Source organism: Haliotis asinina, chromosome 4 (genome assembly GCF_037392515.1).
Source record: "Haliotis asinina isolate JCU_RB_2024 chromosome 4, JCU_Hal_asi_v2, whole genome shotgun sequence".
NCBI lineage: Eukaryota > Metazoa > Mollusca > Gastropoda > Lepetellida > Haliotidae > Haliotis > Haliotis asinina.
In genome coordinates, this window is record NC_090283.1 from 30,583,579 (window position 1) to 30,610,670 (window position 27,092).

The following is a 27,092-nucleotide window of genomic DNA, read 5'->3' on the forward strand; positions in this document are numbered from 1 at the left end:
CACAAACAATTCTCACACGTGTTGCAATGTCAGAACAAATTCATGCTATCTCTGCAGCAAATACAGAAATCACGACACCTTTCAAACACCGACACCTTAACATCGACCAGATCTCTACAAATCATATCGATAGGACCAACGCAAGATTAAGGAATGGGAACAACCACTAAATCATCTTCCTTTATGGCAAGGTTTAATCTGGGGAGCGCTCGGAGTGGCTCGGAGTTTATCTCGTGTGAGATCCGGCCATCTGAGAGCCTCGGGTATTGCAGGATCACTGTCAAACATGGCCATACGTCATGTCGCCGCGCATTGACCAGGAGGATGACTCGAACAGAACCTGGCAGTAGCGAAATAATCTCTAAAACTGTACCCAACACGGCTTGCTTTAACCACCTGGATCCCTAGGGTCTTTTTCAGGCCAACATTTTCGTAAGGTTTGAAAAGTGAACGTTGTGCGAGAATTGCACTCGCGTGGTCCAGAATCTGCGCACGGCTATAAAATTAAACAGAATGTAAAATGGAAAACATTTCATTTCCCATCCTTTGGTATAAATATAACTGCGACTACCACAGGGGGTGAGAAATAGACACTGCTAAACGTTGTCCAAAGCTTTTGTTTGCGTTAAAATACAGTAAATTTCGATTTTTTTCGTTTGCCATCTTTAAGGAAAGTGTGAGAGAAGAAAATACAGCTTGATATCTGAACGACATAAGTGTAAATGAAATGAATGTATGTGCTAATGCTTGACGTTATACGCACAAGAAATTACCTGCAATAAATGTCCAAAATCGATTTTCTTCTATGACGTCAAACGTCGACAGAGAGGTCATGCATGTATAAAGATAAGGGGGCAAAGCCATGACCATGATCAACCGGACATTGATCGTCATCAACTACCAGACAGATTTTGATATTTCCAAGCAGTAAATATCTACTCTCGGACCTGAGGAATGTCGGGGAATACCTTTTCACAGCGAGGGAATTCCCTTGCACTCGGGTACCTTAATGAACCTTGGACAAACATTGAAGTGGTGCATTGTGGTTAACATAAACAAACAACTCAAAATTATCATTGAACGTTAATAACGTTGTAACGCCTCGACAAGAGCATGCGCACGTTGGAACATTAGTTCATGGCATCGCAATCCCAGTCACATCACAGCCTCTTTCTTATTGCGCAAATACTGCTACCACTAACAATCTCAGTTCCACTAACTTCATGTCATTGGGCTTCATTTCCAATTCTCACTTTTCAAACCTTGTCTTTTAGTTCGCTGGTAATAATTCAAATATTTGAACATGAAACTTTGCTGTTACTCGTCACGTTGTGTTGTTCGGTTCTGATTCGCCACCCGATGTTAGCTTGGTTGACTGACAAGTGTTTGGGGTGCTCTATGCTAATTGGCTAATGGTTTGGTAGGCGTGTCGTGTTATGTAAATGAGTCACCTGAGTCATGTCACGCCAATACCGAATTCTTACACCGAAAATGTTAATCGGTGGTAACAAAGATATCAGTTTCGATGAATTTGATTATGTTTAAATAAAATATTGCTGAAAGCCTATAGTATTTGTTGTTGAATTTAATTATAAGTATTGAGTGTGTATTTCTTTCTTTGCATTGAGGTATGAAACTAAAAACCAATGCGCAAACTTTTGTAAGAATCCGTTCCGCCGATTCATACAGTTGTTATCCATATAGAATCTTACTTTCTTGTGACTCAACAGACTTCTAAAATGCCCATCAAACAGATCATCTTTCTGAACAAACTATGAGCCTTCAGCGTGTAAGCAAATGAACCAGCCAATCGGAAGCCGTCGTTATACTTGAGTGCACATCCACCCGCTATGACTAGGTTCGGTCTCCCGAGGGCTTCGTTTCGAGGGAAGTAAGCCCAAGTACAAAATATTGTACTTTTGAATCGCGATGGTACGATTATAATTTTGTTTATTTGGTTTTTACAAGCAGCAATGTATATTATATGTCATGAATAATTGTAATTTAATTAGGTTTGATTTTTTGGTTGCATGTGACCTTTAACGATGACGAGAAGCAAGTACTTTTTGTTTGTGACAAGCATAATCAGCGTTCGAAATACTGCTTGAAGGAACGGGTTATATTCAAGAGGAACTGAGAGATTCTCGCTTTCATTATTAAGAAATTCTTCATATTTCAGGATAAAAGATCATTCGTAAAAATAAATGATGAATTCCAACTGAATGTGAACTATGTCGAGGATGAAGTGTTTTAAAAATGTCTATGATCAGAAGTAATTTATATTGCACTTGCCAACAGTATCCCAGGCCTTATGGTTAAAATACTACTGAATAAACTTCTGTTCTGGTGTGCCAAGGTGCCCACTGACACAACGAATTGGCTTAGTTTATGGTCTTGAAAGCAATATTCCATCAATGTGAGTGTTGGGGTGGGTCAACAGACATGGTCGTCAGACATTGTTGCCATGACGTGAATTGAGGGGTGGTGGCGAAACCTTATGGTTGATGCGTCCAATAGTCACACCCGAGTTCGATTCCCTAATGGGTACAATGTGTGATGCCCGTTTTAGGTGTCCGTCGCTGTGTTATTGTTGGAATATTTCCAAAACCATACACACTCACTCGTGAATATAACACTCCTCTTCCGTTAGACAAGTGAACGCCTTAACTTCAAGGTCCCCTGGTGTCCATCCGTGGCCTATAGACTACGATGGTTCTGAGGGACTGCCGTTTCATCCCTTTCAATGTTATAATTCATCTGCTTCTTTGCACCAGATGCTGCGACAGGATAAACATTTCTGTTTCTGTGGGTACATGGTTCCCTCTGGGATACTGGATGTCCAGGATTCATTCCAGCAAAGGACGAGAACTGCTTCGTCCACAATGGGTCTGACCTTATCAAGTACATTACAGGTAGATACACTGGGGCATAAGAGTTAAATTATGTCATATTAGAGAACTGCTCTATGCTGAAAGACTATCTTCCTTTCATGTTATCACCCTAACGAGGTGTTTGGAATTTTTGGAATACTTCAAACGGTGACATTAACTGCCAAGAATCTGCCACTAAAATGGCCATGTATCAAACCACGAAGACAGTAAGTTGGGAATTTTTGCCAAAGCATAGAATAACATTAATGACATTTGGACAGTTCGATTTTGGAACATGTTGAGCATGTCACTGGAACAGTGAGTATCAGTGCAGCACATTAACATCAGAGGATGGAGCATGGAGGGAGCAGTCACAAATGTACATCCAAGTTGGTATGGTGATAATGCAGTAATTTCAAGTACACAGTCAGTCAGTGAGTGAGTTTAGTTTTACATCGCACTTAGCAATATTCCAGCTATATGGCGACGGTCTGTAAATAATCGAGTCTGGACCAGACAATCCAGTGATCAACAACATGAGCATCGATCTGCACAATGGGGAACCGATGACATGTGTCAACCAAGTCAGCTAGTCTGACCACCCGATTCCGTTAGTCGACAAGCATAGTCACCTTTTATGGCAAGCATGGGTTGCTGAAGGCCTATTCTACCCCGGGACCTTCACAGGTATCAAGTACACAGAATTTACAAGGAATGTCAATGGGGCTAATAAAAAAAAAAAAAAAAAAAAAAAAAACCCTTCCCATTATTATTAAGTCAATCCTTCCTTGTGCTGAAGTTGATTACCAGACAATACATAATTATCTCTTCGAAAACATTTATTCAAACTTGAAGTCTGTCATACATAACATTCATACTCTGTCATTCTGACATTAGCCGACAGTCTGTGGTCACTGCTCAATCAGTGGGGGTGACACCAGGACTCAATTTTTCAAAACAAACTTTTTACTCAAATCTCAAACTGATTTTCACAATTTGAAAACAGCTGCATTCATAACTCAAACTGGATTTTTAAATTATAAAAAGCCATACAACTGAAGTAATCTCTATCCACCAAATTCAAATTGTCTACTTACGTTTGGATTTTACACCAATTTCAGTTCATTCTGTAAAACACATTTCAAATTTGAGTAAAAAGTCGAACTTGAGTCAAAACTCAGACTTAGGTTTGTTTTGAGAAATCTGGGCCAGAACTAGTCTGGGGTTCACCATCTACTACTTCAATTACACAAATCATTATTATTGTCACATACATCAGTTACAATAAATATTATTTAATTATTTTTTTTCTCAGATTATCTCATATCCTTGTTAAGTATTCTTCGGCCACACAGTTCAAGTTGTATTAGTGGCCTGGATAGACATGAAATTGCTAACTTCTGCTGCTCATTGAGTCAGCTTTACAGGATGATTGTATCTGGAACAGCATTTCTACCATCTAAATCTGAATCTCAAACATTCTCACTGATTCAGCTGATAGGGTGATGAAATCTCATGTCAACACGTGGTCACATGTCAACCCATGAGGTCATATGTCAACACATGATATCACTTGTCAAGTCGACCAGTAAAGTCACATGTCAATCCATGAGGTTACATGTCAACTCATGAGGACACACGCCAACCTACGAAGTGACATGTTATTCCACGAGGCTGCACGTCACTAGAGGAGCTCACACCAAGGCCGTCACATGTAACAATGACCTCATGAAAAACATGGAAACTGTCCACCTCAAAACCACTTTTCTTATTATGCAAAATTACAAAGTAACTAACTGTCACGCGAGTACACATTGTGCTGGTACTATGTACTCATACACAATGTATCAAGCAGTGATGTGAACTTCAACATGGCAAGAATCACCTTAGAAATGAAAGATTTAAATAGAATATACTTCACTAATCTTCATGTACATACAAATAAACTTTCTATTACATCACACTTGCTAAATACACAGAGCATGCTGAAACTCAGAGAAAAGTAACGATTTTGATACTTGGTCCATCTTCATCACAGACAGTGGTATCAAACGTGTAGATTATTCAGTCATCACAACACTGTCAACAGCCTTCATTTCAAAAATGGTCACATGATAATAGAGAATGACGGTATACAGGAACTCAGAAATAATGTTTTCAAAGTATTAAATTATCTTTTTCCTGACTACTGCACATTGTTTCATATGATCTACCAAATTCTGAATAACCATTTAACAGTAGGCTGATTATTCATGCCACACTCAGTCACACACATAGTAGCACAGTCACAGTAGTCACACACAGAGTAGTACACTCAGTCACACAGTAACATACACTCACAGTAATGCACACACAGAGTAATGCACACTCACAGTCACACACACAGTAACAGTCACACAGAGTAACATACACTCACACACACAGTCACACACAGAGAAAAAGTCACACAGAGTAACATACACTCACACACACAGTCACACACAGTAACAGTCACACACAGTAACAATCACTCACACACACAGTACCATAGTCACACACACAGTAACAGTCACACACAGTTACATACAGTCACACACAGAGCAACATACACACAGAGTAACATACACTCACACAATGAGTCAGGACCACGACAAACTCGCCATGTTCATGACACAGCAAATTAATTCTTCTCTGGGCAGGTTAAAGCCCACACAGTTACTATGGAAGGCTCAATCACACCTGAGCATGCTTCAAGGGTGTTGAAAGTAATTGGTCCAATCAAATTCCATGATTCATGGGAAACATCCACTACCTCCAATGGCATGCAGCAACACAAGTGAGCGGTGTTGATGATTGGAAGTGAAACTTCCATCCCAGTACGTACTGTCTACATAATGACACATGGCAGTTTAATAAGACAAAGCTTGGCATTGTTAATCCTGTGTTATGTCTCCTGTAGCAGAACATTGGTTGCCATGGAAATGTCATTGTTGGTAACTTGAAGAGCATGCCGGACTCTATCCTGGCTAAATCCCATCTCGACAAGTCGCTGGACCTACAAAGTGAAAATGAGATACAAAAGTCAGGAATTGTACAGTTTTGCAATTTTTTGCCAGTCAGCAGTATCAATGCTATCTGTAGGTCAGCACTAGTGGTTAAAAGTATGAATAACATTATATGACATCATACATCTTTCCTGATCCTTGATCCCCCTGCAACTATTCTCATTGAAACTCCCTATTTTGTTAATAAGTTTTAACATTAGGGCTGTGACAACCAGGACTTTCCCCTCAAGTCTGGAGTCTGGATAACCTAAAATCACTGGAATATGCACTTCTGGTTCAATCAAATCACTTGCAAATAAACAAGATCTGAAACAGAAAGGACAATTTCCCTAACTACCTGAATATTCAGTTACTTGCATTTCCAGTTAAATGGCCTTGACCTTGAGATCTCATCATAAGATATCGAGCCTATTATACGCTATTAACATATGTCCAAGACATTTTATCTTACCTCTTACATGAATGTCATTTTCCGATCAGCTAAGCGATCTTCAATTATTTCAATATACCCTACTCACAAGCGAGGTACATTGCAATGTACCATGCCGCAGCCAATAGCAACTCATTCGGTACTTTGTGGTAGTACTTCTTTATCTCGAATAACATTGAACATTGGTAACATTGGTACCATCACCAGAACAGTGAATCACTCATGATGCACAGAAAGCACTGATGCTGGGCGAATACAATTCGATGAAAGGGTGATAAGTCTATGTCTGTTTTCCTTGTTTCATCTGCAAAATCTAAGGATGGCTGCTAAAAGATTTGCCTCGCATTCCAAACAATAAATTTTGACAAAATGTTCAAATGTAGTCCCTGTGAATATTCAGAAGGGGAATTACACCACAGTGCCTTTACTAAGACAATACCTCCAAGAAAAACAGCAAGACTTCAATCATTTGATTCACACAGGTTGGCTGTATGACCTGATACTCATGCTTAAAACAGTTCAGAATTAACATTGAGGTGTTCGGTTAGATAAATATGTTATTCACCGGTCCTTCGGGTTCAGGGAACACAAACAAACATTAAGGGTGCATCAACCCATGCCCCTATGTCCAGTGAACATCTTATAATGTATATACTATCAGTTGTCTGCTTCTCTCGAGGGTAATGCCGATGTATGCCTCTATGTATCAGTGTCACCCGAGCCAGTAGGTGAGGGATAACACCGGTACACAAAGGTATACGTCAGTCCGTACTGTCCAAGGGAGAAGCATACAGCGTATTTATCTTACCACTATGTTAAATGTACAAAATATCATTTTATTCTGAAGAACAATACCAACTTAATAACATGTAAACAAAATGGGGTCTGCCTCGCGAATGGACTTATAAAATCATTAAAACATATTCTGAGAGCGTGAAACTGCTATAAAATGGTAAGTGCAAACAATTCAATGTATAAAATATTGTAAAATGGGGCAGTGAAAGTCAGTAAAATAAATCTGTACATACTAAGCTCAATAATAGCTAATCGAGCGGTTTCCAAGTCCGGGAACTGTATGCATAACATTATGATGTCACATGATTGTTAGAAATTCAGCTTCTCAGTAAAGAGTTTGGCAGCGGGTAATTTTTTTTTACATGGAGACTTATCAAAGTGTTATAAACCAGTTAAACTAAATTATTTTACATGAAGGTATGATAAAAATCTTTCTGTGATCTTGTCTTTGACCTGACTTTGACACTCAGCTCCATCCAAACACATATGAGAAAAGTACTTGTTGCAGTCTATGGCATTCTTACAAAGAAGATATCTCTTTACCAACCTAACACTACATCCTGAAAACAAGATGTCATCAATATCCCCTGCAATTGCAAAATACTGTTCATGAATATGTATACTAGTTATAATGATGTCAACTGTTCTGACAAAGTAGAAGGAGAGTATTGACAATATTTTATTCAGAAATCCCAAACTACCAAAAGGCACCAGTACACCTCAAGATCTATCTATGTGCCAGTTCTGGTGAAGAAATAGTGAATGGTTTTGAAGTTCTGGTCTGGAAAAGAGCACATCCACCAAATTTAGTCAAAGTCAAACTTGTTGCCATGGAAACGTAAAAAATATTTTATTCAGAATTCAAAAACTACCAAAAGGGACCAGTACACCACCAGATCTATCTATGTGCCAAATTTGGTGAAAAAATAGTGAACAGTTTGAAGTCCTGCTCCGGAAATGTGCATGAACGCACTGACAAATACATGGAAGCATGGATGGAGTCTATTTTAATACCCATTGCAAAACGTGTTGTTGGGGATAAATATCATCAAAGCTTATTTCAAACTCAGTGACCTATCCCTTCAATGTTATCCAGATACACATGACCAGGTCTATAAAGAAAAACAGAGCAGGTATCAGATGCCTTTTGCATCTGTCATGACAGGTTTGAGAGTGAAAATGTGAGTCTTCAGAGACCTTTAATTGAGATATGATGAAATGATGACATGAGGTATGAAACATGAGTGAGTGAGTTTAAACTTAAAGTCACGTCAGCACTATTTCAGCCATATCGTGACTATGAAACATGATGACAAGGCAGATGAGACATGATGACATGCTGGATGAAACATGAAGAAATGATGATATGCTGGATGAAACATGATGAAATGATGACATGCTGGATGAGACATGAGGAAATGATGACACGCTTCATGAATTATGATGAAATGATGACATACTGAATGAGACATAGGGAGATGACGACAAAATGATGACATGCTGGATGAGACATGAAGCAGTGATGAAATACTGGATGAGACATGAGGAAATGATGACATGCTTAATGAATTATGAGGAAATGATGACATACTGGATGAGCCATGAGGAAATGATGACATACTAGATGAGACATGAGGAAATGATGACATACTGAATGAGAAAAGAGGAAATGATGACATACTGAATGAGAAAATGATGACATACTGGATGAGACATGAGGAAATGATGACATGCTGGATGAAACATGAGGAAATGATGAAATATTGGATGAGATGTGAGGAAATGGTGACATACTGGATGAGACATGACGAAATGATGACATACTGAATGAGACATGAGGAAATGATGACATACTGGATGAAACATGAGGAAATGATGACATACTGAATGAGAAAAGAGGAAATGATGACGTACTGAATGAGAAAATGATGACATACTGGATGAGACATGAGGAAATGATGAAATATTGGATGAGACATGAGGAAATGGTGACATACTGGATGAGACATGACGAAATGATGACATACTGAATGAGACATGAGGAAATGATGACATACTGGATGAGACATGAGGAAATGATGACATACTGGATGAGATGAGGAAATGATGACATGCTGGATGAGACATGAGGCAGTGATGAAATACTGGATGAGACATGAGGAAATGATGGCATGCTGGATGAGACATGACAAAATGATGACATGCTGGATGAGACCTGAGGAAATGATGACATGCTGGATGAGACCTGAGGAAATGATGGCATGCTGAATGAGTCATGAGGAAATGATGGCATGCTGAATGAGTCATGAGGAAATGATGGCATGCTGAATGAGTCATGAGGAAATGATGGCATGCTGAATGAGTCATGAGGAAATGATGACATGCTGGATAGGGCATGATGACATGCGGAATATGAGATAATGAGATATGATGAAGTGATGACGTCCTAGATAAGACACAATGACAGGCTGAATGATGACCACCATGTGATAAGTGTACTGACCTGTTCCTCAAGCTGTGGACCTGTGAGGTCAGAGTTGTGGTTGTCAGTGGGGACAGCATCTGCTGAATGACAACAAGACAGTTTGAAGTTCAAAATTTGCTTTACGGGTTGGTGTTAACAATACTTGCAACTGAAGCAAACATATCAGGACTTCTAGCAACAATAGACAACCTTTACTTGTGTATCACCAGTTCCGCAGACTAAGCCAGTGCAACATCTCAAAGTCATGTAGATTTCATGTGTTGACAATGGCATATAATTACTACAACCAGATTTCCTGCAGAAGTCAGTCCATTGGAGATCATTGAAGTACACACCACCACTTTTCGAAGTCTCATCAGAAAGCAAATCTTTCCTGACAGCACTAAAAGGTCAGCCATGAACTTTAATCATGAACATATACTAAATGCACTCACCTTGAGAAACATGACACATGCAAATTGCTTTCAGTTTCCCCAACTGGACATCCAACACACTAGGATAGCACAAAACAGGTGTCTTACTTACCACAGCAGCAAACACACGGACAATATGTTAGTCCTTGACAAACATTGGGTAAACTGCATTTTACGGGTCCCCGGAAGTGTACGTGACAGACATGCGCAGAAGCCATATTTACATCGAAGCGAGCACTAACGCTGACGCCATTTTTTGTTTACTCCGGCGAGTTACTGCCGCTGTTCTATGGCCTTGTTTGACCTATTAAATTACCTTTGGGTTATAATCGAGAATCAGCTCAAGACCTTCATTCCTCAACATTATTTTAGGGTCAGTATTATGTCATGGTATTGTCAACTGCAGTGTTTATTCATTTTTTAAGATCACGATACAATTTCCCAGTGCTAACCGAATGTATGATTTTTTTGCAATCTCATATTTCAACAGAATGGGGGGTTTTAGGGGGGCAGGTGCCCCCCTACATTATTTTTACATATTACTTATCATTTCTTTTCTATTCCTAATAAACAAAAAGAGGTAAGTTTATTTGATGTCTAATATCAAAACGCTTCACTTACATTACAAGAAGAAACCTCCGCTTGCATTAAATTTATCCGAATCCTGAACACCATTTTCTTTATTTTCAATTTCAATCATTAAAGTATGCATGGTTTTTTTGGGGTTGTCAAACGCACGGCGGATAAACGCAAGAAATGTTACAAAAGGATCATCAAAACAACGTAAATATTTTTACCTCACGATGAACTATCAAACAATCCTTTCGCAGTTCCATACCTGGGCAGGGACGCTTTCACCACTCTCCACGTACTCTCAGTTTTATTTGTGTACACACCATTCTCTGCATTCACAAATTCCTTACCATGATTTACTGTCGCATGCACATATCCCATCTCATTCAAGTTGTGGCATACCTAGTAACCCACTACCTTATTTGGAACATTCGACACGTGCGTCCACATCTGACCAATCAGAGAAAAGGAACGTCATGAGGATTTCCCTTTGATTACTAACGATTGGATTAATGTTTTGGAGTATTACTAAAATTCGTGTTTAAAACTGTCGTCTTTCAGACGAAGTTTTAAACTAAACTTTTGCCAGTAAACACGAAAATGACCTCTAAATTCGTCTAAAATGCCTCCTAATGGAGATCAGCCCGCTCTCGCATGCTTTTCTTTTATATATGACGCGCTGCGCGCGTCGCTTACTGCCAAAGGCAGTAAGCTCGCGCCGAAGGCGCGTACACATTACTATAGAATACATTCTACTTCCGGGTGACTGCCGAAGGCAGGGACCCGTAAACTGCAGGTGTCCCCAAACATTTATGTACCTACCCCTATTATTCCGTTGCCGTAAGCCAGGTGGTATCAGAAAGTCTGGGTTTCCAAATATACCAGGCCCATTTGCTACGTTCTGTAAAAGACATGGAAGTAGGAGTTAGTGACACGACTATCAAAGAACCTCAACAGAGTATCTGTATTGCCAACCCACCAGGGGCTCCTTTCATGAAGTAACCTTTGCAAAGGCTAACACTAATTTGTATATTTCAGACAATACAGTAATTAATAACCATTCATTGTATTACTTATGATTACATAAAGTGTTACTTTTATATGTCAGCTTGTGAGAACTGTATTGTTATTACTCCATTCATTGTTGCAGGGTGTCAATGTGCCATCTGTATGAATTCAGTCAACGAATAAACAGTTCTCACATCCCAGCCTGTGTCATCGTGAATACACTCACCAGACCATCTTTGTGGGTATTACATTCATGATGTATAATCACCTTAGTGCCTTGTTAAAGGAGGCCAGTGGTGCCACTGCACAAAACAGTCTCATCACCCCTTGTTGGGAACTGAACCCTGGTCTTCAGCATGACAAGCAAACACTTTAACTACAAGACTATCCCACAGTCCTGACCAACCAAGAGTGAATCTGAGATTTCAAACAATGTTCACTGTATTCTTGCATGCCCAGGTAGCATTATAATCTCTTTTGTGACTTGGTAGAATTTGATCTGGTATTGATAGCATGAAAACGCACCAAAGGCTGTGGCCTGGGAATGTCGATGTTTGGGCGGTGGGCTGACTGTGAGTTTTGAAATGCCATGACCATCTGTTGTTCCAGTCGGTCCAGCTGCTCTTGTCTCTGCAGCTCCAGGGTGGCACCCATTGGCAGCTCTGGTGTCTTCGGGGGTGGCGACTGTAGTATGCGTCCTAGCGTTGCATCAACCATGGAGGCAACACACCGTGGGATCATCAGCAGGGTCTTAACTTTGAGGAAGTTCAGTCTCCACAACAAGCCCCCAATCTGGCAGATAAAACATGGATTATCCACACAGTCTTTACATTTTGTAACCAATTTTTAATATCAAAGTAGAACGCATCTACACAGTAGCCCCTCCGTGCCAGAAGCATGAGGTAACACTTGACCTGTCTCAGTGACATGTCATTCTGGATATGTCAGCAGCTATAAATGCATCTCCAGACACAAAAAAACATATTCCAAAAACCATTGCAATGCCCTGTGTTTACACACAAAAACAATGTACACTCTTCAAAGAAAGAAACTTGACATAGGAACAATTTGAATTTTAGGAAAATATTGGACACAAACCAATCCATACTGAAATGGTTGCTGACAACAAAGTGTTTCAAAAAAAGAATGTTAAACAAAACAACTAATATTACACTCACATTTGTAGTGAATCACTAAAACACCAAATATGAAATGCAAGTGCATCATGAAATTGTGTATCACTCCAAACTGAAGTCTTTATCTGTAGGTCACTGTACATGTATTGCTTTAAGCCACTAAAGACAACCAAAGAATCTAAGGACTGACAGGAACTCAATAACACAATGTCACTGGAGATTTACAACGTGGGACACAGCATCAAGAAGTGGCAAGAATCTTTGGCATGTCAAGACGGACCATCTCAAACCTACAGAACCGTTACATCAATACAGGGAGTGACAGACCCATGTCGGGTCGATCTAGAGTTACCACATCCGGTTGAGACAGCTTTGTTGATGCAGAACGACCACAACATTCACAGCAATCCAAATCCCCTGACGCCAAATCTCCGACCAGTCCATCCGCAATCAGGAGGCCTGACATTTTGCTGGAAGACCAATGCGAGGAAATGTCTTGACATGTCAAAGGGCTGAATGTCTACAATGGTGCAGACAATAAGCAAGATGGCCGCGGGAAAGATGGTGGACAATTTTGCCTTGAGATGAGTCAAGTTCTTCTCATGTGAATACAGACACTGGAAGGAACATTATGCTGATAACTGCACACAGCAGGTCAACAGATCTGGTGATGGAAGTGTCATGATGATAATGTACTGAATGGGGTTAGCTAGGGTACAGGATTTAGCAATGTCACATCATTCTCTTCATCAATGTCACAGCAATGTCAGATCACACATCAACAGCATATCTTTCCAACATGACAATACTCAGCCTCATGTTGCTTGTGTTTGCCAGGGCTTCCTCCAGCAAAGCAATGTTCAGGCATTACCATGGGCTTCTCAATCACCCGATTTGTTCCCCACGGAACATCTATGGGATACTCTCGATTGACACTGGTGCTTGCAAGCGTAATCCACCATCTTGGACACTACAAGAACCGCACTTCAGCAAGTATCAAAACATTCCTCAGGGCAGCATTCAACATCTTTCTTCTATGATCCACCACTGCCAACTGTTATCGACGCTCATGGTTGTCACGCCAGATAATGAAATTTTACTCCGATTGAGTGGCCATAATAGCCCACTTTCTGGACAATAATGTTTGTAAAGTGATGATTTTACCATAACTGAGGAACATGTCATGTTTGAATCAGTTGTATGCACTCAGTAAAACTCTAAAACATTATGCCAAGTTTCTTTTTTTTGAACAGTACATGAATGTTTAAAACTGAAAACAATGTTACTTTCTCGTGAATTGATGTAGTTTTCATTAGACTTACAATTCCACAGACTGCGACAAGTCTTGTCTCAAATGTCGGGCTTGCTACCTGAAGACAGAATCGTTGTGTTCAGAAATAAAACAAAGCATGGGGCATACAGAATAAAAAGGTCATGAATCTGCATAATTATGTCAAAGCAACACCATGTCTGCAATTCATCTCAAGCCTTGGTCTAGACTTAGTAATTTCTCATCAAACTGAAGCATTGCCATTCTTGATTTGGATGCGGTAATCTCATGCCAAACTGAAACATTGTTACCTACCAAGATTTATGCGACATATCTCTATGGTGCCTAAAACTACCTGATATCTCTCTATGATGCCTATGACTTCCTGATATCTCTCTATGGTGCGTAAGACTACGTGATATCTCTCTATGATGCCTAAAACTACCTCATATCTCTCTATGATGCTGAAGACTACCTGATATCTCTCTATGATGCCAAAGACTACATGTTTGAATCAGTTATATGCACTCAGTAAAACTCTGATATATGGTGCCTAAGACGATCTCATATCGCTCTATGGTGACTTAGACTACACGATATCTTTATGGAACCTAGACGGTCTGAGATCACTGCATGGTGCCTGAGACCATCTGATATCTGTAAGGTAATCGAGACGACTTGATATCTCTTTATGCTCTCTATAACCATCTGATAACTCTCTATGGTGTTTAAGACCATCCGATTATTGTCTAAGGTGCCTGAGATCATCTGATTAGTCTCTATGGTGTCCTAGACCATCTGACAACCATCTATGGAGTCTACTCACCTGTAGACCAAGGATGTAAGTCAGTGTCTTCCCAGTGACGGGCACACCCAGAATGTGAGTCATGGCAACACGTGGAATATCAAAGTAGTATGGCACGAACAGTGGAAACACAAAGCAGATCCTAAATGAAAGATTAACAGTGGCAAAATCAGAGTATAGTATTCAGTCAGCTATTCAAGAAACACCACTTAATTTCAAAAGATGCATATTTCATATTATGATGACTAAAGTTGTTGTTAAAGTATACATGGTCAGGGTAACAGGTGTTTGTTAGGATTAACGGGGCTTAACGGAGAAACAGGTATTTGGGGATCAGCTACTGATTAAGGTGAGAGGTGTTTTTTGATGCCTAAGGCAAATGTTTCTCAAACACAGTCTGTGTGGGGGGGTTACAAGCTAGTGGGTGTTCCTCCCTCTTTGATCAAGTGGGCGTGTCCGACTTCAAATCAGAAGGTCCATGGTTTGAATCCCAGCACAGGACTTGAAATTTTATGGCCACTAGACTTGTCACATTTAAAACATGGTCTTGGAACACACTAACTAGTGTGTGTTCCTTAGTAACACATATTTATACTTTCACATTTGGGCAGACTGACTTGAGTGTGTGAGTTTAGTTTTACACCACACTCAGCAATATTACAGCTATATGGCGGCAGTCTGTAAATATTCAAGTCTGGACCAGACAACCCAGTGATCAACAACATGAGCGTTGATCTGCGCAATTACTGACTTAGAAGTGAGCAGTGTTCCTTACGGTCCTGTGGGAAGATTCTCCACAGATATGTCCAGATGCTGACACGCCCACAATGACCCGACCTCCACCCCACAGGCCAGTGCCCCAGAGGCAATCAGGTACGACTGAAACATACAATAAGCAGGATTTAAACCCCAGTCAAACGTTTCTGGGCAATACAAAGCCATGATCATAGGATTCTAGGAAAATAAAATACACAATGACAATCTCCTGGTGCACCTAGCGGACTTAATCCCACACAGCAGGCCATCTGTGCCAACAGATACTTATGATACGTTAGTGAAAAGGCAGAGTCCAGCTTCCTCAGGACAAGTACAAACATGCACGAACTTGAATGCCTATTTTAATTATTTCCACACATGTGTAATTCTGACGCCAACTGAAGCAGCTTTGAGCGCTGAAATAAAGTGAAATGTGATTGGTTGATACTGGGATAATTTTCCAATGAGAACTGTTACTAGTAGATATCACCAAGTTAATAATGGATTTCACTCAAAAAAGCACTGTGAGTAATATGAAATCAAAGGTTTTTACCTGTATGAAGAATTGAATTGAAAATGATTGAATAGTGGATCCAATATCAAATCAAGATATGGGTGAATCGCTGCACCTCTACTGATTAATGCCAGTAAACATAGTGAGGTGAAAATTCGAAATGCACTGTCATACTTGGAGATTCACAAGTGCTTCATATAGAGTGCAATAATAGACTCTGAAAGATCAACTTGTTGGTGCATATAGCATTTCAACCGGTTAAGACTTTTCTCAGAATAATAAGGAGCTTGCAATCACGCACAACAAACCAGCTGATGCATGACAGGACAATATACCAGAAGTGTAGTGAGAATAACACCAATGTCAAACATGCTGAAGATCACATACCGCAAACTTTCTGGATCCAAATCTGCGTTCAAAGATCCTGAAGTAATAGACCAGCATGCAGCACACAAACAGATCCTTCAGATCTAGGAAGGCCATACGAGATGACAGGAGCCGCCATATCTGCAACAAAACACTCACCATTTAAAATTTGACAGCATTTGCTTTACATGGTGTTTCTCCAGCATCACCTGGGGGTTGTACAGGTACACTGTAGTGTTGCATCTTACCTGGTGTTTCTCCAACATCACCTGGGGGTTGTACAGGTACACTGTAGTGTTGCATCTTACCTGGTGTTCCTCCAGCATCACCTGGGGGTTGTACGGGTACACTGTGGTGTTGCATCTTACCTGGTGTTTCTCTTACCTGGTGTTTCTCCAGCATCACCTGGGGGTTGTACAGGTACACTGTAGTGTTGCATCTTACCTGGTGTTGCTCCAGCATCACCTTTGTGTTTAACACATACACTGTAGTGTTGCATCGTACCTGGTGTTTCTCCAGAATCACCTGTGTGTTTAACACATACACTGTAGTGTTGCATCTTACCTGGTGTTTCTCCAGCATCACCTGGGGGTTGTACAGGTACACTGTAGTGTTGCATCTTACCTGGTGTTTCTCTTACCTGGTGTTTCTCCAGCATCACCTGGGGGTTGTACAGGTACACTGTAGTGTTGCATCTTACCTGGTGTTTCTCTTACCTGGTGTTGCTCCAGCATCACCTTTGTGTTTAACACATACACTGTAGTGTTGCATCTCACCTGGTGTTTTTCCAGAAGTAGCTGTGGGTTGTACAGAAGGTAGCTCTTGTAATGCTGTAGTGGGAAGGAGAAGGCAAAGGATGTGGCCAAGGACAGCCACACAATCCCCTTACTCACAGGAGCTTTGTCTGGAAACACAGATTTGCATTCAATAAGCACTTTATCTTCCTTGAATCAGGAACACTGCACGTCCCTTGAGATTACAGTAGACATAAATATATTTCATCAGTGTCATTTCTCTACATTATGCCTACTTAAAATTTAAGTATACATGCACATGGGGGCCAAGCAATCAAGGGATGATCTGCTGAGTTGCAAATCCCAGGGACCACAGGTTTAAACACAATGTATATGTTACCCACATATGTTATCAGTCTCCTTCAATATAAAGCATGTTTGTTTTTAACACACATGAAAATCAAGTTATAAATCAAACTGATCCCGATTGCATTCTTTTCTATGCATACAGACCACTACCATTAAGCGCCCACCATCATACTTAAAGCATTCATTTAGTGTTAATTATGACATTTGTATTGGCTGTAGCACTAAAAGAATCATGCCAGTTTGTGGAATTTCTTCTTCAGCACCAGACGTGCAATCATAAGTCACTGTTAACACAAGCCATAGGCAATCATAAGTCACTGTTAACACAAGCCATAGGCAATCATATGTTACTGTTGACACAAGCCATAGGCAATCATAAGTTATTGTTAACACAAGCCATTCTGTTGGTATGTGTCTAAACATTCATGGGAAGCAATGGTCAGGTACAGACATCAGTCAGTTGGTGAGTGGGTATGGTTTTATACTGTCTTTTACAATATTCCTCAACATCATGCATAGAATACCAGAAATGCATACACAGAGGGGAATCAAGCATTGACAAGTATGAATCAGGGTGGGGAGATACAGTGTGTAGGGCCGTTCCGGATCACTAACCAAAAACCAAATTCATGCGCCTCCACAAAAATATATCTGAAGCACCTAAGGGTAATTTCTGGCTGAGCAATGTTTCATGTTACTTACACCAAAATATGAAATTAATTCGGTCCTGAAAGACTTTAGAAATATCGCAAAAGAAACGCTCCGCTGTTATGGCAGTTCTGAATCATTTCAAGGTATTCCGGATCACGTGACATTGCAGTTGATAACAACATCCGCTTGGTAGATAGTTTTAACACTTGCTGCTCATAACAACATACTCCAGAATCATGATTCCAGGTACCGGTGTGGGCTGAAAATATTTTCTTGGGGTTACTACATAAGTGGTTTATGGTACTGATCTCTTCAGTATTGATAGATAGTATTTTGTCGTGACTTTTACATGCGACTTTAACTTGTAAAGTACAACTATCGAGGCAAAATCACCCATTTTTTCAGAACCTTTAACGCTCTATTCAGTCAGGAGCTTTTTAACATCACATCATCAGCTACTGATCGTAGAGCTAACGAGCATAATCTATTAATACCAGCCTATTTGAACTCTTTATGGGTGTACGTGTATCTTCTTGTGTTTAAAAATGAAACAAACTATAGCTCGAGTCTACTCCATCCTCATTGACTCTGCCTTTGGCATAAGTAACAGGGTATTTTTGGTTGTCATAAAAGGTCACTTTCTGTTGCTGTGGTTAATAACGTAATGACATAGTATGACCATGCCTCCTCTTTTCTCTACATAAAGAATTTGCCTGAATGACCCTGCAAGACTGCTTGGCACTTGTAGTGAGTTGTACCTTACTAAAATGCATCAAGTTATTAAAAAAAAAGAAGAATACGATTTGAAAACAAAACAAAACAATTTCAACCCCAAAGCATTGTCAAGTTGGTTATTTTCAGTATTCATAACCTTTTATCTGACAGACAGTTCTGTACCGCAAATTACATTTTGGCGAAATGAAGACCAAAACGTTTTATCTATCTACTCTGTGCAAAGAGCATCTAAGACAAACCATTGAGTGAGTACATATTTTAAATAAAGGCAACCGAAGTAAGATCGTGAAACTAATTACTTTATGTCAACAGTAATTAACATTTTTCGGTGGTTGACATCTTGAGGTGATCCCTATTTTCTGGTGATCCAGAACTGACTCATTTCTCCAAAAATATGGCAGATGTAGAGAAGATTTTTGTTGCTTTTTACAGGTGAAAAGTATATGCATGCAATGGAGTGTTAACGTGAAGTAACTTGATTCTAGTCTTATTTGAGACGGGCCATTCCGAATGAGTTACCTTTTCCTGACGTGCCAACGACAAAGTACGCCATAACAAGTATCATCATTACAGGGCGCGCAAGTAAACTTCTGGTTTAGATCAAGTAAAACAAAATATATCACCTTAAAGAGCAAGTCTAGACTGCAGTTTACCGGGCGTGCGACCCGGGACTGCTGGGCGCTCGCTAATGAGCGCGCTATAGTGATAGCGCGCTGTAGAGCTACTGAACTGTCTCACTTTACCGCGCTGATGCATCCTTAGGGTTAGGGATCCCCCTTCTAGATCCTTAGGGTTAGGGACCCCCCTTCTAGATCCTTAGGGTTAGGGACCCCCCTTCTAGATCCTTAGGGTTAGGGACCCCCCCCCTTCTAGATCCTTAGGGTTTGGGACCCCCCCTTCTAGATCCTTAGGGTTAGGGACACCCCCTTCTAGATCCTTAGGGTTAGTGAGTAAAGGTTAGGGTTGGCTTACTTTAGATGCGATTATATCCATATATCCATCCATTGTCAAGTCAAATGATAAACGTCATCATATATCATAGCTTCGCTGGATTGGCTGCACGACATCTTGAAAACAGTGCCTAGGTGTGGCTTCTCGCTTTGATGAATGGGTAGGCGGGGCCTAGCTCTGCGCATGTGCAGTAAATGAAAACAAACCATAATAGATTGTTTTCATTCACTGCGCATGCGCAGAGCTAGTGGGGTAATGACCCGTTAAACGAGCACTAACTAACTGTGATCGCACCGGTGGTCCCGAGGTAGCGTGTCCGCTAATTAGTCTAATTGGCACAGTTGGAATCCCACGACCCCTGCTGAAAGCGTTCGAGCCCCACCAGCACAGCGACAAAAATCGGAAAAAGTGCGCCCGGTAAAGTGCAGTCGTCCCAAGAGCAATGTCTCGGTTATAAAATGAGAGACTGAGTGAAGAAATCCTTCGAGATTTACAGTTTCTAGGGGTTAATGTACGTGGCAGTGATCCGGAATAACCGTGATCCGGAATACCCTTACCCACTGTAGTAAGGTTTGGAAAATAATAGGCTGATTTGGCTGTTCAATATTTCTATTCAGTAGAACAAATTTCAGACTGCTTCACACAACATGATCATGTCAGTGATGTTTTGCGTAAAATAATACTTCTTTTATAATTCGATTAAGAAGCATGTATAAAGGATGACCCTCTGCCAGTTACGTGACACAAACATCCTGTGAGATTGACCTTGTTTCGAACCTCAGAAATTTCTCGTCATCAGATATCACCGCTTATTCGTTTTTCACTTACAGAATCCCGAAGACCCGTAAACTGATAGCATTTGGAGACTGTTGTTCCTTTCTACGATCAGATTGCTCTGTCTCCCTGATCAAAACACGGAAGCGGAAACAACTAGTTCCTAGCGTTCGCGCAAGTGCAAACACTTCGGTGATGTCATTTACACATCGCTTACGGCATTGATTTGCATAATGTCTAAATATGAAACAAACACAGGTCGGATTATCAATATCGAAAAGGTCAGGGGTTATCTTAAGTGACTGCTAGTTCTATTCAAACGTCATATTGCCTTTGAACGAGTATACTCATTATTCTTTGCATGAGCGATACATAATGTAAGGGAGATAACTATGTCCAGATGATGTTTGTAATACAACATATTAGACAATGTAACAAAAATGTGCTTCATTACAAATCTTCCCCAGCACAGTTTTGACGCATGAGTATTTCATTTGTGTCACTGCTACAGGATAAGTAAATTTAATTAGCGGTAGTTCAATTGACATATTTATGAACATGCCCTCAAAGGATATTGTTGGCATGATAACGCCGGCAGCTACTTGCGGGCTTGTGAATCACCTTCAACGTCTGACAAGGGGTGACATGGCTGTGGTGAAATACATCTTTTTCACTTTTTTCCGAATTCATGAATCTGAACAAGTTTAACAACAAATCCGTTTTGTTCAAGTGTTCATAAAGATTAATTAAAACATCCCCAGTTCATTTTCCGGAGTTGTAAACATTTGTTTACGTTTTGACAGATCAATGCTGAATGAACCGCCGCCCTACACTAAACGAAACACTAGCTGAGTGTCGCGGTTTGTTTTCTTATATTTGGTACATGACAGTATATAATCTGTTTATGAAGTAGGTCATTCTGTTAATTCTCTCATGCATTTTAACAGTGAGGCGTTGACATTTTTGTCTCCATTTCCATTATTTAAAAAATGTGCCGTCAAATATTTTGGTTGGTGTTTCTCAAGTGGCGATTGAGAATACAGTTCCATCACGTGATGCAAGCCTCCGCATCCGTTTCGTATAAATCGTATGACACGCTTTCTCGTGTAATAATTTCTATTAACATCACTCAAAGTTTGGTATTGTCGAAAGGTATCTGCGTTATAGTGCACACAACAATAACAACAAGACTGACGGAGAGTAGCTTTACGCCGCGTTTAGCAACCTTCTAGCAATATCACAGCAGGGGACACCAGAAACGGGCTTTACACATTATATTCACTTGGGAAATCGAACCCAGGTCTTCGGTGTGACGACCTATCCCTCCGCCCCGACAAGAAACATCCAATAATGATAACGCGTGTATTATATACTAACATAATACAACCAGCAGCTTCATTTGTTAAATGATACAGCATAAAAAGCAGTGGCTGATATGATAATGTAGAAGGTTTTTAATGAAATATCCTGCAGCAATCTTGACTTATATGTCGTTAGTTATTTAACATTTCCTTAAGGGTTGCTTGCTGCCAATGCGTGTGTGAATTAGTCGTAACGTATATGTGACAGGTATATTTGAGTTACTCCCCCTTGATGATTTGTCAACATATGCCAAACTAAAAACATTTTCTGGTTTTGTTATCAAATGGAAACATTTGACATGATATAATCTGCGAAGTGAGTCTGACACCAATGAAGATATGCGCCATATGAATAGAATGAATTCGATCGGTGCAGATGAGGATGCAGATGTGTTTGAAATTACTGACTTTACGACTGCGTCAGATTGGGAGAGGTTCATCGCTCGCTTTGAAGAAATCATCCACGAATGGAAGTTAGCCAATCGACCGCCACTACCCCCAGCGCCAAAAGACGAGTATTCAAATGGAACCTGGGATGAACGTTCTGAAGAATTACAATTTGCTGATTTTAAATTTAAGATTACTCACAAATTTCTGAAATCGTGCGTTGTAACCACTGAGGGTAGAACTTCCGAAGAGAAGGACAGTGGTCAGGAGACGGACGACATTGAAGATTTTGATGAAAAGACACCAACAGTGTACTCAGATTTAATGAACCTTGACAACGATTTTCCTTCTCGTGCCCACCCACTGTGTAGATGGTATGGACTCCAGGAATTCCTCATTTTGTCTCCCGCAGCAAACAATGAGATTATTGACTCTGAAAGTAGAAGCAAGCTACTTCTCAGCTCTGCCTCCATTGCAGTAAGCAACACGTCCTGCAGTGTGCCAGTGTTTGTACAGCAGTCACATAACTGGAGGAAACTATACTGTGGAACATGTGTCGTTCCTGGAGCAAATGTTGAGTTTGAAATGGTTCATCTGAAAAAGATACCCTCCCAGTACGATCACCTAGCTGGTCTTATAGATGTCTTCAAATCGAAATTAGGGTGTGTGTACATCTCTATGCCTCCAGTCTCAGTTTCTGTGAGGTTCACATACATCTTATCTGACTGGTCATGTACAGCATGGCCACAGGCGCCTCCAGACCTGTCATCATTGATGGAGGATGAAGTTGGCTGCACTGATTTTGGTAACCTTCCATTTGGAGCATGTGAGGATCCAGTGAGTGACTTACATTTGTCCTGCACTTGGCCAAGTCTGTCAGAGGATATGATTGTTGAGAACCATGTTTATTCGGATCTTGACCCCCTTCAAGCACCTCAGTGGTCTGTTCGAATCAACATGGCTGATGATCCACTGTGTCTTCTAGGGGATTATATCAGAGAATTCCTTACTCTCACTGAAAGAAAAGAAACAACTGATGAACTCCTTGGAAACCTAGTACCTGAAGAGGGGGACAATGCAGACTTAAGCCAAGCACTGCAACGTTTGACTGAACCCAGCATGCCATATGCTATGCCTTCCATTGGATCTGTTGTATCGACTGCTACAACAAGACTGAAAATAAAACCAGAAGAAGCACCAATTGCTTCAGATATGCTAAATCAGATATTATTATTTCTATTTCCCGATGCCAAGGGGCCAAAATGTGAAGGGGAAGATGAAAATGAAGACGAAGAAGTGAAGGAAAAAACTGCAAGATACACAGATGTTTTGGCAGAGCTAAAGAAACAGATGAAAACTGCACCTCTTGATAGTTTAACACATCGCTTAGCTGTGTGTTTTGCTATAGTTAACCATAATTATGGTGGTTTAAGAGCTGTTGCACACTTGTGGCAAGAGTTTGTCTTAGAGATGAGATTTCGCTGGGAGAATAATCACTTTGTATCAGGAGTGGAAAAGTCTCAACCCAATCTTGGAGCTTGCCTTCTGCACCAGAAGCTTCAGATGCTGAACTGCTGCATAGAGAGGAAGATGAAGAGAGAGTCAGTAGGCTACGGATATGGTTCAGAATGTGACAATTCTGATGGAGCTTCACCTGATAGTCCTGGTGATCCTTTCAGTCGTGTGTCAGACAAACAAGACTCCTCCCCAGCTGAAGGACAAGTTGATCAGGTAAACAGTGAACGTTTTGGCAGTATAGGAAGTGTAAGCGATGATGAATTCTACGACTGTGATGAGGATGATGATGAGGATGCAGATGGAGCTTCGGTCCCAAAGGAGAAGACTAAAGACCGAAAGAACAGCAGGAACAGGGACAGCTCAGAAGACAGAGCCAAGTTGGAGGAAAGTATTGAGTCAGCATCTGTTGCCAGTGAATCATCCTTTAAGGATAGCTTTTCTCATAAACCTGAAGGTAGACTTGCACCTTTTAAAAACATGAAACTCCTGGGGTCTAGTGAGCAGATGTTTGTCCCCATTACACAAGAACCATCACCTATGACAGAAGACATGCTTGAAGAACATGCTGATGTGCTCTCAAAACTTGGGTCATCTCAAGAAAGCACACAGCTGCGTGCAAGAATGCAGAGTGCTTGTCTTCTCTCTGATATGGAGTCTTTCAAAGCTGCTAATCCGGGCTGCATCCTGGAAGATTTTGTTAGATGGTATTCCCCAAGAGATTACATTGAGGATGAGGTTGAAACTGAAGATGGTAAGAAAGAAATTAAAGGCTGCCTTAGTCAAAGAATGCAAATTCCTGGAAACATGTGGGTGGAAGTATGGCAGAGTGCAAGACCCGTTCCTGCCAGGCGACAAAGACGGTTATTTGATGATACTAGAGAAGCTGAAAAGGTCCTCCACTGGCTTAGCTCCATGAAGCCTGCAACTGTTGTGTTTAACTTAATGCCAATGTTAACTCATGCTGCTATAGTAAAGGTCCTTGATAATGAAGATGCCGATGTGCCTGCTGTGAAGACTCTAGTTGACCAAATAGTGTCCAAGGGGGCCAAACTGACTCGAAACCCAATGGCTGATGTCAGGAAATATGAACATTTGGTCAGACTTATTGAAATGGCAGAAACCCTGATTGCAAGAACAGTGTCCCTGAGATCCAAATTTTCTGAAGACCTCCTAGAACAACGAGGTGCAGAGAGTGAACTCCATCACTTTGTGTCCTGTCTTCATCAACATCCGGAGGTTACAGTTCGAGGTGGTCCTTGTGGTCCTGTAGGGGCCATCATCCACAAACTGTTTGTCCAGTCACAAAAGGCTTCCTACATGTTGCTAGATGAGGATGAGGAGCCCACTGAAGAAGTGGAGAAAGATGCACATAAACCTGCTAGCACTGTCCCAGATTTCCCACGAGCAACAGCTCGTGAATACATACTGAGAGCTATGGTACCAAGGCCTGCTCCCTATTCAAGAGTGCTACCACAAAAGATGTTCTGTGTTCTGGTAGAAAATGACCACTTTCGGTTAGCAGGAGCATTTTCTTCTGATACAACTTTCCAGTGAAAGTTTGCTGTTCACTCACTAACAAATTTAAATCAGATGTGAAATGTGTCATCAGGTTCTAATCCGGAACAGAATAGTGGACATGGATATCAGGTCCGTCGCTGATAACAGGGTTGTTGGGTGTTATTTATTTGAATGGGTGTGCCAGTTGCTTTAGCATTTTTGTCTTAACCAATGACATATGATCTGCTTATATTCTATGCTTTACCAGTGTAGCCATTCTAGGTGCAGTTGTTTGTATTTTCTTCTGTTCTGGAGATATTTAAATACATGTACATTAACAGAAATATACAAGGCACAGTTTGTCAAGATTCTATTCTTTCTTTCAAATTTACATGGAAGTCCTTCATTCTTTGCCATTGTTACCCAGGTAGAGAACAGTTTCTGTGGGTCAGACCATCCATACTTTTGTACAGGTTCCTTATCCATGCTACCTCCAACATCAGCGTCATGAGTCAAGAGGTCAGTTAGCTAGAAAAAATATGTTGTGTAGTTGTGTAAATTATTTTTGTGACATTTCATAGCTAGAGCACTTGGACTCAGTCCTTAAGTTGATTTGCAATATAATTTTTATTTTGAAAAGTACTTTTTAGTAACTTTAATGAAAAAAAAGATAGAGATGTCCTGCTTTTTTGTATGAGTGCCATGGTGTGAGGCTTTATATCACATTAGGGCATAAATTTCCTTCTAAAAAAAACCCTTCTAACTGATAACTTCGAACTGAATCAGATTTCTATTATCTGAAGGTAAATCTGTTCATGTAAAATTAGGCCTGTTTATAACACGTTTGTTGTAGTTAGGGAAGAGCCTGATTATTTCTGGCAACTAATTTCACATTGTTCTGATGGTTTTAACTAATCCCTGTCTTGTCATTACAATACTATGTGTACGAGCCGGATTGAGAAATTATATTTTATTGCATTGGAATGAAAAACCCTGGCTAGCAGGAGATCGGAAACACAGGGATAATATAGGTGCATCCTTACATACACAAAGATCTTAACTAAGCACCCTGTGTACTTTTGCAATGATAGGTTTTCCACACGTATGTTAACCTTCGCCTTTGGCTCATAAAACACAATAAAGTGATTGGAATCCATGGTATGATTTTATAATGATGATTGCTCATTTTAAAAAGAACATGGATTTCCATACAAAATCATGTCTGTGCCAATATGGCCTTGGAATGTTAAAGGTCGAATTTATTGGTGAATGTGCATATTCAAAATGTCATTTTGCGTGTCTTACCCAATTCAAGGTCAGTGCTGAGTGTGATGACCTCCATGTGACTGTTTTACAGCAAGCAGTCTAGTCCTCATACCCCTGTCAGCCTCCTGATCCCCTGAAGGGGCAGTCGATGCCATTCCTTGTATAAAGCAGCTTCTAATGTACCAGGTTCTGTACAGGAGGATCCTTTGTTGCACAGTCATGTACCAGTTGTTAATATCAGGACTCATTCAACCGTGAGATATGTCCAGGTGCCTAACTAAGCTCTTCATTTATATTTAGGATGTATAAATGAGTAGACAACTACAGATTAATTTACAGTTTCATATTGCATATAATGACTTGCATAATAAAAACTTAAACCTG

The 27,092-nt window shown here is 40.4% G+C and overlaps 2 protein-coding genes across 3 annotated transcripts; one reads left to right on the top strand and one right to left on the bottom strand.

Moving 5' to 3' along the window:
- Positions 1-3,691: 3,691 nt before the first annotated feature.
- On the bottom strand, positions 3,692-20,873 carry LOC137281486 (ubiquitin-associated domain-containing protein 2-like). 2 transcript variants are annotated; one of them, XM_067812743.1, is made up of 10 exons: positions 20,734-20,873; positions 17,242-17,369; positions 16,487-16,606; positions 15,605-15,708; positions 14,851-14,971; positions 14,077-14,124; positions 12,144-12,410; positions 11,433-11,511; positions 9,643-9,701; positions 3,692-5,904 (listed from the first exon to the last, which is right to left on the bottom strand). In XM_067812743.1, exons 1-10 carry the CDS (start codon positions 20,762-20,764, stop codon positions 5,794-5,796), a joined length of 1,068 nt encoding a protein of 355 aa, XP_067668844.1. In that variant the 5' UTR covers positions 20,765-20,873; the 3' UTR covers positions 3,692-5,793. The 2 variants fall into 2 exon arrangements, with proteins under 2 accessions (XP_067668844.1, XP_067668843.1); XM_067812742.1 differs by having other exon boundaries at positions 9,643-9,704; positions 20,734-20,844.
- Positions 20,874-22,249: 1,376 nt separating this feature from the next.
- Positions 22,250-27,092, top strand: LOC137281487 (rab3 GTPase-activating protein catalytic subunit-like). Its single transcript, XM_067812744.1, has one exon. The coding sequence runs from the start codon at positions 22,380-22,382 to the stop codon at positions 25,497-25,499; it is 3,120 nt and encodes a 1,039-aa protein (XP_067668845.1). The 5' UTR covers positions 22,250-22,379; the 3' UTR covers positions 25,500-27,092.

What these genes read in the sequence shown, in the direction of transcription:
- LOC137281487 (XM_067812744.1), top strand. Translation starts at nt 22,380, where the DNA reads ATGCGCCATATGAATAGAATGAATTCGATCGGTGCAGATGAGGATGCA.
- LOC137281486 (XM_067812742.1), bottom strand. Translation starts at nt 20,764, where the DNA reads ATGCTATCAGTTTACGGGTCTTCGGGATTCT. An exon ending in CTTACATCCTTGGTCTACAG is followed by an intron (nt 14,125 to 14,850) that starts GTGAGTAGACTC and finishes TTCTGTCTTCAG; the next exon opens with GTAGCAAGCCCGACATTTGA. An exon ending in TTGTCGCAGTCTGTGGAATT is followed by an intron (nt 12,411 to 14,076) that starts GTAAGTCTAATG and finishes TTTATCTGCCAG; the next exon opens with ATTGGGGGCTTGTTGTGGAG.